At 38.5% G+C, this 20,906-nt stretch overlaps 1 protein-coding gene across 4 annotated transcripts in view; it reads left to right on the forward strand.

The window, feature by feature from the left end:
- Positions 1–116: 116 nt before the first annotated feature.
- The window catches only part of TRAK2 (trafficking kinesin protein 2), a 35,971-nt gene continuing 15,181 nt past the window's right edge, over positions 117–20,906 (forward strand). Inside the window, exons 1-6 of one of the 4 annotated variants that reach the window (XM_063317992.1) lie at positions 117–310; positions 7,883–8,174; positions 8,717–8,911; positions 13,487–13,563; positions 17,448–17,564; positions 18,846–19,055. In XM_063317992.1, the coding sequence (XP_063174062.1) occupies positions 8,138–8,174; positions 8,717–8,911; positions 13,487–13,563; positions 17,448–17,564; positions 18,846–19,055 (636 nt within the window). In that variant the 5' untranslated portion in view covers positions 117–310; positions 7,883–8,137. Of the gene's footprint in view, positions 311–7,882; positions 8,175–8,716; positions 8,912–9,835; positions 9,977–13,486; positions 13,564–16,455; positions 16,476–17,447; positions 17,565–18,845; positions 19,056–20,906 lie in introns of those variants that run through there. The other 3 variants (XM_063317993.1, XM_063317995.1, XM_063317994.1) reach the window with 3 other exon arrangements.

Raw genomic sequence — 20,906 nt, forward strand, 5'->3', positions numbered from 1 at the left:
GTTGCACGATGGGAACCGTAGTTTCAAAACCAACGGATGAAAGAAGCTTCCTGGTGGGCTCCTTACGGGACAGCTATCTCGTAAAACGGGAGGAGGCGGGGCGGCTCGACCTCCTTTCGGGGGCCGCCATCTTGTAGCCCAGCGTGACCGCCTCCTCTTTCCCCACCCCTCCCACATTGCCTGACTCCGTCCGGTGCTCCAAAAGAGGGAGCCGGGGAGGCTCTTGCGCGAAGAGTGGTGGGTGCAGCGCGTAGCTGGTATGGAGGCAGCTGGAAGCGCCCAGGTGGAAAAGAGCCAAATCCAGGAACGGGTAAGGAGCAAATGAGGGGAGCCGGGATAATGGCTCCGCATTTTCCCTGGTTTTGTGCACCCGCCCTCTGCTGTCTTCTGTCCTTTCTTTTCCTCCATTTCTGCAGTCAGTTCCCTCGTCCCTTCCCCCAGTTCCATGTTAGATGAGTGTTATCTTAAGAAGCACTGGATCAAAAATGTAGTACTGTAGTAGGTCTTTCAGCATTAGATCTGGGCTCCAAAAAGCTGGACGACCGCGAGATGCTTTAAGTCCAAGAGATTAGAAAATCTGACCTGTATCCCTCCAGACAGTAGGGCTTCTCCCAGCCAAGCGTGACAATTGCATCCTCACACTCTTCCCTCCTTCCCTTCTTCCTGTTTTGCCAGCTCCTCACGTCCCTCTGGAAAAGGTCTCTGTCCCCTGATTTTCACCCCTGCCTCCCAGCCTTGCCATTTCACCTGCAACTTCCATCTCCTGGGCAGGCGCTTCTCTTTTCTCTTGTAGCCGTAACGAGAAATATCCAGTGGCGAAACACGGGGTGGGTTGTTAAAAAAAGAAACAAAAGCAAAGTTGGAAAAAGAGATGACTGTTCCGTGTGCAACTGCGGTTTGCACATTTTGTAAGAGTGCTCTATAAACAAGAAGCACGAAGCAGCTGCTGATGGTGTTGATACTCTTGTCATTGACGTCTTGCCTAGGACGGTCACAGATTAGCGGGTGTCCATTTCTCCCTCCCACCATTATTTAAGGAAATTATAACAATAGGCTCTTTCTCTTTTGGGGAGTGACATCACTGGAATCCGTAGTCAAGCGATAAAGAGTGATCAGTATGAGCTCAGGAGCTGGTGGTGTTGCCTGTAGTGGCAGGCAATCAGGGAGGGCACCCATGTCTGTGGATAACAATCAGACTGTGGTACCAATCAAAGAGAACATTGAAAATGTTGCCTAGGCTGGCAATGAAACGTCTGCAAGAAAACAAGAAGGCTCAGAGAGCACCAAGGACTCCACATAATCAGATTGATTTTAAGTACCAGAGATGCATTTATTAAAACACATGTATTGAGTTATTAGTTTTATAGCCACTCCTCACTGCAGCCTGTTGGCACTTAATAATAAACATATGGCAATCAACCATTCAATGAAATTACAATGCAAATGCATATAACTTCCATAATATAAAATTAAAACTGTAAAATAAAAGCAAACAACAAGAACAAGTGAGTTTATCAGTTCATCTTCGGCTGGCACACACTGAGGAACTTGAGAGTGACTAAAAATAGGCTTTGTATAATAGAGATAGTTTTAAAATAACAGCGGTGCATAATATTCAGCAAGTATTTTGTGAAGTACAATGAAGCACGTACATAATATTTGTCAGTCTGTTCGTTACATGCACTTGTTTTACCAAATGTTGAGAAAAGCTTGTCTATATTTACCATAATGTAAGTCAAACTGGGTAAGCTCAAACTAGAACTTACTTCCTTGTGAGCTAGTTTAAGACTGTAAAGATTGCAGTTTAGACTGATTGGATTCATCCATTGTGGTAAGACCTAATGTGGTTTATACAGTTTAACCAACTGTATTTTATTCAGTAAAGGTGCTTGAGCAGACCATTGCTTAGTGTGAACCAACCTATATATTGATTATTTTAAACAATGTCATACAGCATGGCCGTGAAACACTTGGGATTAGATCTCTAAAAGGTGCCACTGTACAGTCACACTCCCGTGTGCTCCAAGGGAACTTTTGGAGATTACATCCAAAGTGCTGCACAATCCTAGGATTCCATATATTACTTTTATTTTAAAATGAAATTGGAACAGTTTGCCATGCCTATTTCTTTGTTACTGTATTTTCAGACATGTATTCATGTCTGAATACAGAGCCAGTTTGGTATAGTAGTTAAGGCATCAGGCTAGAAACCAGGAAACCATGAGTTCTAGTCCCACCTTAGGCACAAAGCCAGCTGGGGGACCTTGGGCTAGTCACACACTCTCAGCCCTAGGAAGGAGGCAAGGGCAAACCACTTCTGAAATCTTGCCAAGAAAACTGCAGGGGCTAGTCCAGGCAGTTGCCAGGAAGACTGACTCGAAGGCACCTAATAACAACAACAACAAAATAATTGAAAGACAAAGCAATCATGTGCAACAAATTTAGAAGTATCTGTTAACTTGTTGTGTACTATTAAATAGGTTTGATGACATTTAAAACATATCAGTAGCTCTTCGCTATTTCTTCAGCTTGTGACAGTTTTATTTATGTGTAATTATTATTTACATTATACTAAGCTGATTAATGGAGGAAACAGTATGCATTCATACAACAATATTAACAATACTATAATCTCATAATTTTATTTATTTATTTTTCAAACTTCTATTACTGCCCATCTCCCCTAAGAGAGGGGGACTCTGGACGGTTTACCATAAAATCAGAATTAAAATCATAAAATATAAATTACAATATATAAACCAATAAATAAGAATAAACTAGATACCAAAGCCAAGGAGTGAAGCTCTTATTCGGTGGGGAGAGATCTATGGTGCTAGCCACCCCCAAGAAGAGCTGTTGCCTCTCCCATCCCAGGCAAGATGGCAGAACCAGGTTTTCAAGTTCTTCTGGAAGTCCGGGAGCGAAGGGGCCTGCCTTATCTCCGGGGGCAGAATGTTCCAAAGGGCGGGTGCCACTGCAGAGAAGGCACACCTCCTGGACCCTGCCAGGTGGAATTCCCTTACCAGTGGGGTTCGCAGCATGCCCTCTCTGCATGACCAGGTGGGAGGGGTCGATGTTAAGGGGATGAGATGGTCCCTCAGGTAACCTGGCCCCATGCCATGTAGGGCTTTAAAGGTCATAACCAACACCTTGAATTGGACCCGGAAGCAAACTGGCACCCAGTGCAGCTTGCGCAGCAAAGGTGTTATATGTGCCGATCTAGGGGCACCAAGAATAGCCCGTGTGGCTGCATTCTAGACCAGCTGAAGCTTCTGGATACTCTTCAAGTAGCCCCATGTAGAGCACATTGCTGTAGTCTATATGGGAGATGACCAGGGTATGAGTGACTGTTCGGAGGGCTTCTCGCTTCAGGAACAGGCGTAACTGGCGCACAACCTGAAGCTGAGCCAAGGCCCTCCTGGCCATGACTGCCATCTGCTCTTCGAGCAGGAGTCGTGAGCCCAGGAGAACCCCCAAGTTATGCACTGGGTCTGAATGGGGTAGTGCAACCCCATCCAGAACTAAAAATGACAATTTCCCAGAAGCAGAGGCGCCATCAACCCACAGCCACTCTCTCTTACCAGGGTTCAACTCCAGATTCCTACAGCTCCCAGGCACTGAGAAAGGGCAGCCACCGCATCATTTACCTCACCCGGGATGGAGATATACAATTGAGTATCATCAGCATATTAATGATACCCCATCCCATGGTGACGGATGATCTCACCCAGAGGTTTCACGTAGATAAAATAGGAGAGGGAAGAGAACTGAATATTTAAATTAATATAATATAATTATATAATAATCAGAATCACTTTCATTTTATCACTTTATAATTGTATTCATCTGGATAGTGTTGATAACCAAAGCAACTTCAATAGATATTTATATTTTACTAGACACCCCTGTGACCTGTTGGGTCATCCTTTGAGAGAAAGGTAGTGCAGTGTGATGTGACCAGAATGAATATTAAATTTTAGGCTGACCGTATATTTTTTTTTACTCCAATGCTAGACAGTCCCATGATCATCTAATAAGAGTGAACTTCTTCTTAGCGTTTTTCCCACGCTATGGCAGGGTCCGCTTGTCGGCATATCCATCTCCATTTGGCTCGGTCCAAGGTATCTTCAGGGGTGGCGTTCACACATTCCATGTCCTCCTTAACGCGGTCCATCCACCGTTTCTTGGGTCTACCAAGGGGCCGCCGGCCACCAGGGTCCAGGCGCATGGCTGTTCTTGCCACCAAGTCTTCTTTGCTGCATATGACATGTCCACACCATCTGAGCCTTCCTTCCCGCAGTTTTGCCATGATTGGCACAACTCTAAGAGTATATATCATAAATAGAAAAATAATTGTAGTGGCAAACAAACTTCAATAGTAAGTCATTATTTACTTACCTAAACAGATAAACCATGGGCAGGCAAAAAAGCAGTGGGAGTGGGAGCAACTTCTGACTTCTTCCCATTTTCCCCATTGACTTTGCTTGCAAGAAGCTGGCAGGGAGCATTGAAATTGTGACCATGCAGACGCTGCAATGGCTATATTTTTGCTAATAAAACTTGTGAACATCGTGGTAGTTTCAGTTCCATGGGAGTAATGGGTCCCAGATTTTTTACGCATTAATTCAGTGGATTTTAGGTACCTTGATTCAAAGTCATTGCAGTATAATGCATTATTTGGGCTAACTTGAGGGTACAAACAGATAAACACAATTAGAGTTTTAGTAGTATATAGATTCAGTCTTTCGCTATGATGTTCCAGTTAGGCCCAAGATCTTTTGGTAGTCCATCTTTCCATCTTATAATTAATAACAATAATTATAAAAAGGAAAGAAACCTGGAAAATTACTTTATGAACCGGGCAATTCCCAAAAATTTGAAAGCCTTCTTTATCCTTTTGTCAACCCCATTCAAATGTTGACAAGCTATACATACCAACAATTTATTCTTGCAAATCAGGTGTAAATTTCTGTTTTCAATATTATGTAATTATTCCTTTAGCAAGCTCCAACGCATGAAACTACACAATTCTTAATATCTTGATAGATTGCAGTTACTAGGGATATAGCCAAGAAAAACAAATGTACACAGGGTCAAATTAAGAATCCTGTTGTTCTAAACCCAAAATGTGACAGTAACAGAACAAATATAGACATATGAATTAGTGTTACAGCTCCTGAATTGCTTTGCCAATAGTAAAGGGATTAGAACTAACCATTATTAAACATGTTTTGATGTGTCTGGCATTTACAATTTTAATTGTGTTAACTTCATTTGAAGATCCCAGGAAATTAATTTCACTTTCTATAAAAAAACAAACAAAAAAGTTTAATGGCTTAGGAGAGGCAGCTGATTCCTCTAAAACCTCCAGCTACAGCAGAACTGCAGAAGCAACAGTATCATCAGGACCAAATAGCAAAAGTTTGAGTTGAATTTACTGCCTAGAAGCCCTTTTGGATAAATCGAATTTGTCTGTTTATTTTTAATTCTGCCAAAAAACTAAAAATGCAATATTGTAATATTATACAGTATTGTCACTGAAGCCAGTGTTGCCTACTTTATCATATAGGAAGATAAGAGTTTTGTCCCCGAATAGTCTTCCATCTTCGGCAGAAGATACCTTTGAAAACAAACAAAGGGGTGGGCGATAGGGATGTAGACACTATAAAAAGTTACTTGTTTGGTGAATTTTAACCCTTTTTTTGTAATTCCTAAACCAGAATTCTCTTTTTCTTCCTTGTCCTTTTCTCCTTGCTTCATTTTCCTCTTCTTTGGTTCTCCTTTTTTACTTTTTGTTATTGTTATGCAGTTATGCCTTCCTCTTACCCATATATCCATCTTTTCTTTTTTCTTTTTTCTTATACTACTGGAAAGAGGAAAGGGAATGTCTGTATGTATGGATACTTGAGTGTTTTTGTGTGTGTGAATGTGTTTTGTGTGTAGGTGAGTAAAAGGTAGAGAATGGTTATACAGAGAGGAATCAATTAATTTTACAAGTGGAGTGTCTTGTTTTATAAGGAATTAATTTTAATCAGCAATTCAGTGCCTGGTTTAAGTTCATTGAGAACTTGCTTCCACTTACTACACATATTCAGGCCTCTAACATTGTGAATGACATGGAAGTTCAGAAGTTAAAAAACAAAAACCTGGGGAGGTGAATGTGAAATGCATGATTCAGAAGTCTCTGCCTATCAGAACTATTCTGTAACATGTAGTATAACACTGAGTTTACAAAGATGTGTTGGATAGGCATGTGTTAAATAAATACTGTACAATGAAAAGTTAGAAAAAAGGTTTCTCAATTACATTTACAATACAAAGTGGAATATGTGAGTTGACAAACTGAATCCTTGTTCAGGACCTAGGCAGATAAAGGCCTGAAAATGTTAAACCAAAAGCAGCTAGTTTCCAGGGAGTGAGTGACTAGCAGCAGATAACAAGGGTTTGGTGACCGATGGGGGAGTTCCTCTGTAAATTGATAGTGTTTATTCAGCTAGCTTGAGAACTGGAGAAAAGAGTAAGACAAATAAAATGATTGGTGTTGGATTTTTTTTACTGACGGTGTTGTAAGGAAAAAAAAATATGAATGGATAAGACTGCAACCATGATCTGCAATGCTGAAAACATGTTTGAGTCCCTGAGCAAAAACAGCTTTGCATATAATTGCAGCAAGTGCTTGAAGAAAAAATATTAAAGGACTGGAAAGTGAATAGTGGTAGCCACATTTCAGCTCAAAAGAGAGGATTCAGATTTGTTTAACAAAACAAAGGAGGCACTACAACAGTGATTTAAATTATGGTAGTACTGGACTTAGATCATGTTTTAAATTGATTGTTATATTGTTAAACTATTGATACTGTTCTGAAATTGTTTGCTTGTACTGTGCTTACATTCAAGCACATTCTAAATAAAAATATGAAAATACTAACAGGAACTGACAAATGAAGCAACTCTTTGTATGGGAGAGAATCAAACAAGGTACAATTTTTTCCCCTTAAGATTAAGAGAAACTAAAGCTAGGTGTAGTCAAATGCAAGAAAATAGCTAATTAATAAACTTAGAATAATCGTAAGTAGGGTTCCATCACAGGAGAAGCTAACAGAAAAAGTGGCCCAAGTTAGTTTCTTTTAAAAAAGAGATACTAAAAGACTGATTGCATACTATTCCAGTAAGGAAAAGCCCACATAAAAAGTTTAATGAAAATCTGAAAATAGAAAATGATACACATGGAAGTTGATGAAATGAGGAAGAATAGGTACCTTGGATTTGTAGAGATGGTGTCAGAAAAACTACAACTCAGAATGAACAAATGTTAGAGAAGTATGCTAAGAACAACAGTGGAACTCTGCAGATATGTTCAAAAGAAAAGGAAAAAAGAAAGGTGTGCTAGGTGTTCATTGAGAATGGCAAAGGGTAGGACTTCCAGTGAAGAAATGGCAAACTGAAGACAGCGGAGCTGACAACCACGGTGGAATGCAATTCCTCTCTGGACAAGGAGAGGACTGGGATCACCCACAAATGCTTCAGACAGCTGCTCCTTGTGAGGAGACTGCAGAATAGCAATCTCTGGCAGATTGAGAGCGCTGGGAGACAAGGGGATGCCATCATAGCCCAAACCACGGTTCAGTGCCTTTAAAAAGGACATCGGATTTGCATACTACCATTCTTAATCACTTTTGGAAATTGCTTCTTAACTGCTTTTTAGGTATTAGGAACCTTAATAACAGCAAGAATCCTTCCCGTGGGAAAATGCTGTTGTTTTAAATACTTTTAAAATGTATATGATAAGTTTTGAAGGTTGGACACTAGAGCGAGAAGAACTGTTTAAGATTGATGTCTGAAATTGGATTTTAACCATTGTTTTCCTCTCTTTTTTTCCCAGGATGGTGAATGATCTAGGCAAGATTGTGATGTAAGGGCAGTGAATCTGGAAGCTTCAAATGTGTCCTCCTTGGGCCTAAGTTATCCTCCTGTCTATCTAGTTGGCATAAGCTGAACATAATGCCAGCAATAGGTTAATGGCTGTTGCTTGCCCTAGTTTTATGCCAAACCATCTCTCAACTCAAATGAGAAGAACCAAGACATAAAATGGAAAGAGGATGTGGTTTTCGAATAATTGAAGCCTAAAGCAACCCTCATGAATTTCAACCACAGAGATTCAGAGAGCATCACTGGTAAGCTGATGAGTTAATTAAAAGGTGCTGGTAGATGTTTTGGAAATTATAAATGCTTCAAGGCTGTAGTCTTTAGCAGTTTATTTTGAACTTTAGAACTGTCTCAAATTTACACTGAGGCAATACCTTTATGAGGCCAAACTCGAGGTTGATAAAACGGCATGCAAACTTTCACAAAATGCTTGAGCAGGCAGATCATATAAAAATTAGAAAAAAAGTTGGGGAGAGGGAAAGAGAAAAGGATATTAAACATCTAAAACATGCTGCCTTTCGGAATGAAGGACAAATTGAAATACTAATAACTTAAAAGCTGGAGTAAGAGAGAAATCCATGTTAAAATCAGTGCAGTAGATGAAAAACCATAGCTTCTTTGAGATAGGGATAATTGGTTTCCAGTAGAGGTAAACATTTCTCACTAGCCTTAGTTCAAGTCAGAATGAATAACATTACTCATTTTGAGTGCTAAAAACCATTTATTTAGCAAAGAAAATAATGGTTTTCTTTCAAAGTTGATCTAGTATGATGTCTGCCTATATCTTCAGATGTTTGCCCTAATGAAGATCTTCCTGAAGTAGAGCTAGTGAGCATGCTAGAAGAACAGCTGCCTCAGTACAAATTACACGTGGATTCCTTATATCTTCCTGTAAACGATGACTGGATCCAGTCAAAAAGCTCTCACAGTCATGTCCCTGAAATTTCTTCTCCTGTCCTTGCTGAGGAGGCACTCCATTATATGAGTAAGTATCTCAATACAAATCTAAACATTAAAGATTCAGTCAACCTGCAAAAGGGCAGAAGTGCCTCCTGATTTGGAGAATTGTATATTTTCCAATATTGGTATAAAGAACCAGGCTTGGATCAGGATATATATTTCTAATAAAATTTAAAAAACAGTGTAACGTCCTATGGACTCTTGCTGTTGGCAAATGCACTGTTGAAGAACGTGGGAATAATCACAGTGAACACAGTTGTTAAGATGGCATGGATTGCAGCTTATATATAAGACAGTGACATTAGCTTATGTCAAGACACACAAAATAAGACTGTTAAAATCTCTTTGTACCATCTGTAACTCAGAAACAGTGTACCTGTTGGTTAAATATTGGCTTATGCAACTTTATATTATCTGTGATCAGCTATATGGATTGTGGGTGTGTTCAGCTTTCTATCTTTAGGATTGAACTTTCACTCCAAAGCTGATGAATAACATATTGATCAATCCAGCTTTCAGTCCACCTAGTAAATAAAAGTGAAATTCATTATTGACTAAATAAAATCAGTGCAGCTTCTTTAAGGAGCTGCTGGCAAATACAGCAATCATGCCCATGCCAGATACAAAGCACCTTTCCCCCTTCAGATTGAAATATTGTACACCTCTAATCTTGTATTACATTGGTGTGCTTACACTTACAGTAGAAGAATTGATTCTTCAGTGAAGCTAAACTCCTAATATGATTGCAATATTCCACATTTAATACCCTTTGTAATTCCAGAACTAGGAACCTAGTTGACTTCTTCATTCAGAGCTGCAATAGCCAATGTTGCAGTGTAGCTCCTCCTATTTTATGGCACTTCGGCTTGCAGGAATCTTTATTTGATAGCTGAGTAAATATTAAGGAGGGTTGCTTGCAAGTTCAGCAGTGTATGTGCCGCAGAACAAAAGGTATGGGCCAGGCATAACCTCAGTGTGGGTGTAATTCTTCTAAACTGCTCCCTGTACATAAGTTGTCAGTTGGATATCGCCCGAGATAACATGGACGTGAACCAAAATGAAGAGCTACTTATGGGTTTCACCTTACAAGGTAAGTGGGCACATAAACATTACCATATATACATTATATTTTGACTAGATTTTCCAGAAAATCTGAGAGCTTTATAACACCTATACATTTTTATAAGGTTATAGTTGATGGTTGGAGTTTTGATGTTTGTTAGCTGCCTGAGTTACAAATCAGAAAGTCCTTAGATTCAGCTGCTTCTTCAAAAGCTAAGGCCTTTCTCTGTTATATTGTAAGGAAAAACTGCAGTCCACAGCTGAATACAGAGTTGTGTAAAGTAGAATACTTCAAACTTCCCATAGGCAAGAGATGGTAAGAGAAGAAACTATTTTCACTGATTACCCCCTTTCCCATTATTTTCTCTACATCCATTGCCACTAAAAATGTCTCCCAGAAGTTTGGGGGACCATTTGGAAGAGGAGTTGCTGCAAGGAGGAAGAAAATGTATTAAAAAGGGCTCCTCCTTCCATCTGTAAAGAAGAGCCTCTAGTTTATGGTGCAGAAATCTTCAGTGATTCTGACTTACTTCTGAAAGTGGAAGGAACTCTTCTGTTAGTACTTGTGCAATTTGAATTTGGATATTTTTCTCACTGGATTTTTGGTATTTCTATATACTAAAGTAAAATGATAACTTGGGTTCTCCTCTCTCTCTCTCTAGTATTTATATATTGATCTTATTGGCTAAGCTGAGCAGGCTTTTGTCCTTTCCTCTTAATAAAAATGGGTAGTTTGATAACTGGGATCTGTCTTCTTCTCCAATAAACTGTAAATCATTCGATCATAAATAGATCCACAGAAAAGATTTGTCATACGGGTATTTCCTGTTCTGTGTGGAACAAAGGGCGTTGCTGCATAGAGTGATAAACTGTGCCTCACCTACATTTTTATTCTTTCCAACTCAGTGGAATTTTGGAAATTATGTACAGTAAAGGAGATTGGGACTGTGTCCACCTGCCCATCTATCTATTTGCCCTTCAGCAGGGTAACACCAACATTTAAAGAAAACTGGACTAAATTAGGTGTTGTGGGGGTGGAGTGGGGAACCGAGCAACAGAAAGACTGAGTTTGAAAATGGATAGGTTTCAGCTAGAAACAGCGAAGAAAAAAAATTTCACCAGTGCATCCCTACGGGAGAGGCATAGATTCAGACTTTTGCTGACTTTTCCATTCTAAACCCCTCGCTCCTTCTCCTTAGTCACATGACCCAGAACAGAGTTATTGTTAAGGATTTGGAGAAAAAAATCCAAAAGCCATTCTCTGCATTGCTTTTGCTACTTCGTTTAGTCTTTGCCTAAATTTAAAAAACCAAGACTTCTGGCAACTGCACCAACCTGGGATTTTTCTTAGCAATAATACAGAAATGGGTTTCCCATTGCTTTCCTTTAGGATATTTTTTTTTCATCTTCTCAAACTAGCCCTGGGATTTGTTAGTGGTCTTCCATCCAAGTACTAATCCCTCAGATTCTTACTGAGATCAGCCAAGGACAGCCAGGTGCTGCCACCTACTATGACAACCTTTGCATGCACTCCTTTTGTGTGTGTCTGCCTTCAAGTCACATTTTGACTCTTAGCAACTACCTTGACTAGTCCCTGCAATTTTCTTGACAAGATTTCAGAAGTGGTTTGCCCTTGGCTGCTTCCTAGGACTGAGGGAGAAGGGCTGGCCCAAGGTCACCCAGCTGGCTTTGTGCCTAAGGTGGGACTAGAACTCGTGGTCTCCAGGTTCCCAGCCTGGTGCCTTAACCACTAGATCAAACTGGCTCTCTTGCATACACTCTACCAAATATTTTTTCAATGAGAATGTATTGCTTGCTTACTCCCTTAACAAATTGATGATGGAGGGAGAGAAAGGGTTGCCCTCCACTTTTCTCTGCGTAGTAGATGAAAGGTGAACACAAACAGTTGATGATACATACTCTTCAGAAGAACTTAATATAAAAGTCATAAATATCCAGAAATTTGAGGTGTGTGTGTGCATTGATGTTTGCCATGTTTTTTACAAAACATGACAGATGAATACTGCTGTGTTATACAGTAGTGAAGAGATTAAAAAAGCCTCAAGTATTGCATTCCTTTTACAGTGCAGTGATCTTGACATTTTCTTGCTATTGCTATTGTTTCTGCTGTTTCATATTTGCTGTGTTGCCTTATTTATACACCAGAAATCACTGAAACTGACATGTGTTTTAAAACTATGTATGTGCATACATTTCCCAAATAATTTCCTATTTCATCTGTTTTTGAGCTAAGATTTAATCATCTGTACACTCACTAGCTTTTCTGTTCTATTTGGTGAGAAATAAAGACTTTCCATGCAGTATGGCCTCAGTGTAGAGAACTTCAGAGGTGATGGCAGGAAGTAACCATGCTGCTCTCTGTCCTGATGTCTTTACATCTGCCAACTTGGCTGTGCTAGCTAGATATTACATACATGTATTCTATTCTAGGCAACATGTTCTCCGTGGGCATTAATGTGCCCACAGAACTCTCAGGGTTTACCAATCCAGTTTCAAATTTTGTAAATTCACTTAATGACTATGAGGATTGAATGTTGGTAAATTGCAAGGCATCACTTTCCAGCATAATTTTTACTCAGGATACTTCCACATCATTTTCACTACTCTGACCTAGAGATACAGTTTCATGTTGACTTGCACAGGATTGTAGGACTGAAGAATTTATCTGGGATTGAGTGCATTTACAAGAACATTTCTGGCCCCAAATAATACCATTGATATTCTCAGAAATTAAACATGGTAGGCATTTTCTTCCAGGTCCTTGTTCTGGAAGTGTCCTCAGAAAAAAAGTAGAGGTAAGCTGAAGTAGTGGACAATATCCTGGAGAATTAGAAGAGATGGTCAGGAATAATTTGTGAATAGGCAAGCTGCCCTCTCTTATAACACTCTCTCAAAATAGCACCTACGTCTACAAGATTTCAGATTACAGTAGTAAAAGTAGAGGTTTTCTTCCATGTAGCATCCTTTTGCAAAGAAGTGTCCTGCTTCTACGTGAAGATTGCCCTTATGGTATTGAATCAAATTATCCAGTAAAGATAATAATTATAACATGAACATGCAGACCTTTATATACCAAAATGTACATTGTTACTATAGACTCTAATTCACATCTATACAGATTTGTAACACTTAAATGTTTTCTCCTTCCTCTCCTGCTTTTATTTGTTCTTCACAACTAGCTCTTATTGAAATTCCCCCTTTCTCCTTGGCTGGATCTCACAAAAATGCACAGATTAAGTTTCTTCTGTCCTCAAATCTTGCATGACGAGATTGCTTTTTTATCATTACTTTAAAATCTTGCTTGCTTGCTTTATTCTTCTGTTTTTTTTCTTAAATTTTTAATTAGACTGTATTCCACAAAAGTGTGATGCAACAAAGTCTAAATATCTTTTTTCCTATTCTTGTTCTTTAACCACTAATCCTCACATTTTTTTAGTATATTCTCAAGTATGTTATTCTTGGGACTATATTATTTTTATTTGTTTAAATCACACTAAGGAGTTGTTTTGTTTTTCAGTTGTTGGTGCAGATAGAGGAGAGCATGTGTCAAAAAATTGCAATGATATAGAAGTAATCACTCATCTGTTGGCTGAGGTAAAATTGTCTTTCCATTTGTTTTGATTCTGAAGTTATTTATAAATTTGTTGTTTTATGCTCCTTTGATTTTACATTTGAATTTGAATTTTATGTATAAGTTGTCAAGACAACAATTTAGAACTGCTGTAAGTGAAAGCATGTAATAAATACAAATTTACTATTTAATTTTTTTTGTTCTAAAAACAGCTTACTAATTCAAATCAGAAAAAGCATTATTTTACAGTCCAATTAAATGTTTGACCTTGCTGTTTTCTGGTTAAAAATAGCTTTAGCAATTGGAAATAATTTAAATTTTAGAAAGCAATAGATAATTTTAAGGGTAGACATTTTAGTAGCATTATTGTTAGGGTGTTCAAGTTCCAAAGCCATAGTCTTTCTCTGATTCAGGTAGTTCAAACTTACAGTAGCTAAAAATATAGTAGAATCTCATACAAAATGTTACTGCTGGAATAAGTAGTGAAGATATTGCTGGGCAACACTGCTTCTTTGATAATTTTAGTTTGGAAGATAGACAGGGGAATTAAGTCCCATTATATCAAAGAAGGGCTCAAAGATTTGGTAGATATTGGTGATACAATAGATCTAGAAGTCTGAGCTAGACAGCAACTCCAGTATGTCAACACATTTATAAAGTAACTGTCTTCTTCTAAGTAATAGGCAGAGGAGTAGGATCCAGGCTGGGAGAAAGGGCTCAAAGTTTCCTTTTTCCCCAGTCTAAATCCTGGCAGCAGCAAAGACTGTAGAGCCATTTTTTTCCTGACTGGGCCTTGGACTCAGACTCTTTGCCCAAAAGCCCTAGGAGAACAGGAGCCACTAAGATGAAATCAGCAAGAAAAGTATAGCTAGAAACACCAGGGTTATTGTAATGGTATGTGGGAATGACCTTGGGAGACAGGAGGAAGAGCCACAAACTAGGCAACAGTCAGAAAAGAGGCAGCTGAGTCCACAGAAGGAATGGGAACATGGCCAAGATCTCAGAAGGGACCCTCCCTAGTTTCTTGGACTATAAAGGCAAGAGGGGAGTGATGTACTTTCAGGCTTGCAAGATTCTGTAAATGTAACCTCCAAATAAAGATAAAACTAGTACTCCTGGGTGTACTTCTTGTCTGGACTACCTTGCAAGGCTGACAGTTATTTTATTCTTTTCAGTGTTGCTTTGCTTAGTAGCTTTATTGTGCTTCCATCCTCTGTTCCTCCAATTGTTTCTTCCTTTGTGGGGTTGTAAGTTAATGATTGCTAGCATTGGTATGTATAACTAGGCCTCCTGTGACTTGGCATATCTATCTTATTTTCCAAGACTTTATTTTCTTGATTACAATTCTTTATTCTTTGACTCCAGTGTCAGGTTTGTACTAGAACAATGGCTACATATTCAGAAATAGCTTGGACATGGTAAACCCATTTACAAGGGAAAACTGGAGCCAGTTATGTAAAAGTTTAGCTGTGGGGAAGGGGAATCTCCTGTTATGCTTGATCCAGATTCTAAGTAAAGTGGGGAGGGGTGTCTTCCCAGTAACAAGGGGTGGCAGCTTAACTGCTGGGTTTCGGTGGAACTTCTTACCTTGGGGAACAGGTATACCTAAGGCACCACAGAACTCAGGCTAAGAGGTTGGAAGTTGAAGACCGGAGATCTCAAGAAAGGAACTTGATGACTTGTGCTTGTGCTACAGGTGATTCTAGTTGTTTCTAAAGGGCTGGTTCAGAGGTGTGTTGGATAGTAATGGCTTGTATGTTGGCTTTGATTTCTGCCTGTTTTTAAATGCCAAGTATCTGAAAAAGGTCCTGTGTTTTTCCTGAGGTGCCACTACTTTACAGTCGATTCAAAACTCTTGTCTCCTCTCTTCAGTGGCTACTTCTAGGGAGACAGTGGTGGCAGGTTTGGTGGTAGTAAATTAGGCCAGATAACTTAATTCAAATAAAGTAAACAAGTGAAGCTTTTTTTTTTAAACCTGGGTTCCCTGGGGGAAAAAGTGAAATTGAGGTGGTGGTGGATCTCCATTCTTTTGGTTCTCGCTCTTCCTCTGGCTTTTCCATTTACTAAATGAACATACTTTTAATCAGAAAAACTGCTGATCTTGATAGGGATATTCAATTTTGGGTTGAAATATATTTAGGTTGTAGAGATTTGCAAAAACTTCAAGCTCAAGATGCTTCCAAAATATTAGAACAAATCTATTTCACACTTAAAATAGCTGCTTTGCACTACAATCAGGGGCACAGAATAAAGTGTTCTGCACTTAGAATGGTTCAGATTCAAAAAGTTTTGCACACTTCTGGGTGGACGTTGGACTATAGCTGGGCCTTGCATTCATAGCACATGACTTTAGTGACTAGAAAAATTTAGCGACTTAGGATCTCAATTGGTAAATCAGTCTTAGTAGAAAAGAACTTGGCTATATTACATATTTAATTCTTGGGACATTTAAAATAAAATAAAATAAAATTTAAAATTCTGAATAATCAGGTACCAGTTTATTTAAATAAGCATTTTCTGATATACTCATCATTTAGACTGAACGCTACCAGAGACAAAGCCTTTTCCCATGGCAGTCTCCACTGAAGACTTTGTAAATATGGCAATCTCTCTGCCACGAACTTCCTCTGACATTCTTTTGTATCCTTTAGCAATCTTTAAAGTGGTTTTGTTCTGTCAGTTTTTTTATTAATCTTATTTTTTAATTTTTTTTTGCAAAACAAAACCCAAACCCCAACGTATGTACAATTGTTTAAAAATACGCCAAAAACAAGAGAACTAATAAAGGAAAACTAAATAAAGGAAAGAATAAAGGATAAAAACTGAGATTGTATCCGAGAATATGAATATATATAATTCTAAGAAGGAACACAAACATTTTAAATATCCAGAAGGATCTTTTTAAAGAAGACTATAATCTGTGAGAGAAGACATGGTTAGTATTGTACATTTACCCTTCACTGTAGGGTGTTTCAGGGATCTCTTTCATTGTGTCAGTTTTGTAGACAAAGCAATTTCTCATAATATTTATTTTGGTTTTGTTTTAACATTTTTATTGTAAGTCTTCTTGTGAAGGCTTACCCTAAAATTCATGGAAAAAAATATATAAAATAGTAATAATAATAATATCAAATTTAAGGAGATGCCAGGAATCAAAACAGCCTTGAAGGCACGAATGTCTTTTTTAAAAAATCATAAAATGAAATGAAGTACCTAATTAGCCCTCTAGGCAACAGTAATTAGCTAACCCATCCAACTTAAATCTGATCCTCTAATAAAAAGAATACATTCTCCTCTCCAGTCTGTCCCAACTGGCTAGTTAAAAGAATGCCCAGGATGATTCAAGAGGCAGTGAAACAAGATGCACAAAATTTTTCCACTGTCCCATCTGAACATGGACATAAATAATCCTGATGGAATGTTAGCAACCATTCCTCCAAACAATGATGGTAGAACATTGAACTTGGTGAGTAACAATGGTTTCCTAGGTACAAAAGTGAGGAAATGGAAACCACTCTTTAAATCCAACATTTAACTATTCCTCTAATATTGAACTTGAGTCTATTGTGAACATTTAGGAAGAGCCCTACAATAGTTGTTATGTCATCAAGTGATGCCTGAAAATTTTCAGGGAAACTAGCCTTGTTAAAGATACTATTTTTATCTTAAGTCAGGATTTGCATATTTTTTACATTAGATTTTTATCTAATATATTGGCTATAACAAAGACTTGCAATGCCTATTTTTTCCTTTCTTCACTTTGATGTGTTTAAGTCTTTATGTCTCTTAAGACATAAAGAGAAACTTTACATTAAACAAAATATTTTATATGCACAAATGAAGAAAATGCTAACGTTTGAATAAATCCTTGAGGAAAGAAATAATGCTGTTTATTTTTTCTGAGCAGAAAGATCGAGACCTAGAATTAGCAGCACGAATTGGACAAGCCCTACTTAGACGAAACCATATCCTAACTGAGCAAAATGACGTTCTGGAGGAACAAATGGGCCAAGCCTTTGACAAAGTAAGACAGCAGTTTTAAGCTTTGAGGATTTTAAGAGCTAATGTATTGTGTAACCATCTGTTGAAGCCATATTAATTATGAAAGCTGCTGATGGGAAATCAGATGGAAACTTTCATCCTTTTGATCTGAGAATGGAAGCTTTCTTTCCTAGGATTTTTCAAGTTAGTCTTTGTTTAATGAAGAAAGGTACAAGAATTTTGAGGGCTACTTCATTTGTTTCAAATGTGGAAGCCTGTATGTATTATGAAGAGATGAATATTTCAGCTGAACTCTTACTTGTATGCTTATTTTTTGCACCATTTTTCAAACTGTTCTTTATGTATGCTGCATCCTAATCAGAGATTAAGCTGTGTGTACGAAATAGGAATTACAATCCATGTAAAGAGAATAAAATTTGAGTCTAATATTTGTATGTATGTAGTTATATGTATGACATTCCCAATTTCCATGGTTCTTCTATCTTAAAATAGGAAAAGGTTAAAAAAACCAAGAATCCCAGAACATATTTGAAAGTATTTGATTCAGCAACTTAAGTGAAGTCTAGGTTTGGATAATGGTTAGATGGATGATCACTTTATTTTAGGTCCCAGGGAAGAACATTGAGATATGAACGAAATAAATACAATTTACCTATGGATGTAATGCATTTTAATGTCACTACTTATAGGAAGCAGCTGGACCATGTGTAGATATATTGCATTGTGAATAAAGAAGTCTCTTGTTTGATGAATGTGGGAAACAGCTCTTTATCTTCCTATAATTAAAAAAAAACCAGTGTAGATGATGGGCTGATAAATATTTCTTTAGACTTAGAGCGATTGGCTTTTAAGCCTCCCCCCAAGGTACTTCTGCCAAGGAAAATTGATCTGTTTTCACATTATTGTATTTTGGATAATTAGACAGTCCAGGAAAGAAAATATAATCCTTGGAAAATGGAATAAGCAAAGACATTTTCCATGAATATTTCTAAGCCTTCTTATAAAAATTGTAATTTTGGAGGGGATCCATATTTAATACCATTTTTTAAAAAGCAGGTGGGACTTTATCGTATCCTAATTATTAGCATAGCCTAATAATTTATTCTCTTCTTATCCGTAAGCTGCCTAGAGTCACTTATATGGTGAGATGGGCAGTGTATAAATTTAATAAATCAATAAATATGAGGGGGGGGTGGAGATAGCAGTAGAATTTTATTTTAACTTGTCTGTTGATCCACTAGAGTAAATTGCAATGTTTTGAGAAAATGTCTATGTTTAGTAAACAAAAGCCCTTTAAAATCAGATTCACCAGCTACAGCATGAGCTAACAAAAAAAGATGAACTGCTTCGTGTGGTATCCATTGCTTCTGAAGAAAGTGAGACTGACTCTAGCTGTTCGACACCACTTCGCTTCAATGAGTCCTTCAACTTGTCACAAGGTTTCCTACAGTTGGATACCTTGCACGATAAACTCAGGGAACTGGAAGAAGAAAACCTATTACTTCGAACAAAGGTAACTTACATTCTCATTGCTATTGAATATTACTAACTGAATATTATTAATTGAATATGAATCCAAGCATTAAAAGAAGGATATATTAACACGGCTAAGATCATGCTTGTGAAGTAAGGGATGAGTAGGATTGTTCTACCAAAAAAAGACAGTAAAGAGCTCTCAAAGGATATTTCCAAATTGAATAAATGGACATTAGAATGCAACTTAGATACAGGTGCCCCCAAAGCAATTGTAACTTTACACGCATGCTAAGATCTGAGATGACAGTAACTGACCAGAAGAGGGATGTAAGCTGACAGTGGATGCTTCAGTGAAAAATTTTCTGTAGTGTGGCTGCTGTGAAAAAGGTGAACTCTTTTATTTGGGGTCATTAGAAAAGGAATTGAAAGTAAAATTAGCAAGATTGTAATTTCTTTATATAAATCTGTGGAATAACTCTACTAGAGATATTTGTAGTGGTGTTAACCCCATTTGTCCGCGTACATACCCCACTTCTCTGTGTATCTCAAGGCCATAAAGTGTCTTGTTACACATGCTTCCAGGTTTGGTTTATGGTCACTCACTCAATGCACCCACAGCCTGTTGAGGCACATGAATCATGTAAGCCCCCCTTGCTTTCTACCTGGGTTTTCCAGATAGGCGCGGCTAGAGCAGACAAGGCGCATAGCCCTGGTCAACATCCAGGAAATAATTAGGAGCTTTCAACTGAACACTGAGGCAAATCACTTTCAACCGAACACTGAGGCACTTCAGGTTCTTTTAGAATACACGGAGACCCAATAAATTTAAAGTGGTGGGCAAAGTGGTTACAATATAGATTTGCTCTCTCTCTCTCTCTCTCTCTCTCTCTCTCTCTCTCTCTCTCTCTCTCACACACACACACACACACACACACACACACACACAAACTCATCCCCACTTTCCTTCTCAACCAGGCTGCCAGGCATTAGCTAGAGAGATGGAAACCACCAAGTCCAGTTCCAGGATGACTCAAAGAATGAGTGGGCTTCAGGACCCCCTTTATCCCCAAAAGTCCTTGCTTTGTGGATTCAGAAGTCTGGCAGCTACTCTTGCCTTATTGATTTACAAGTCTGGTAGCTGTTGATGCGATGGGATCCAGTGAATGAAATAACATACATTTTGGGGTACTTAACTGGGAAAGTTTTGATGCTCCTAATTGATATTGGTGATTTCAGACAAGCAGATTCTTCTATACCATTTGCACTGAACTCAGATCTTTTACTTTTGGAATTATTTGTTCTACACACTTGTCTAATTACATATTTGATCTCTGCAAATCTTAAGTTTTCAGATATGAATTTAAACTGAAACAAGTGGCATAATGGATGATCATATTTGTAATTCTAATATAGGGTTACATCCAGTGGTGTTCATGCACTGAAGAACTGACATCCATTAGTGGAACATGTTCCTTCCTCCCTTAGAATCAAATCTCAAATTTGCCAAGAGTGTTGGAGGTCCTTTTGAAACAAATGTTGGGGCAGGATTATAAGTACTTTCCTAACGTTGAATATCTCCGCAAAGGATCGTTACCTTGTCGTGGTGCTGGAGCTTGAGCACCTCAATGATGCCATGAGCTAAACCGTGAAGGGCCACCCAAGACGGGAAGGTCATGACAGAGAGGTCAGACTAAATGCGATCCCTGGGAAAGGCAATGGCAACCCACCCCAGTATTCTTGCCGTGAAAACTCAATGGATCAGTACAACCAGAGATATGTCGGTATACCATCGGAAGATGAGACCCCCAGGTCGGAAGATGGTCAAAATGCTACTGGGGAGGAACAGAGGATGAGCTCAACTAACAAGGCAGCAGGAGAAGACGGCATC

This window comes from Candoia aspera, chromosome 1 (assembly GCF_035149785.1).
Source record: "Candoia aspera isolate rCanAsp1 chromosome 1, rCanAsp1.hap2, whole genome shotgun sequence".
Taxonomy (NCBI): domain Eukaryota; kingdom Metazoa; phylum Chordata; class Lepidosauria; order Squamata; family Boidae; genus Candoia; species Candoia aspera.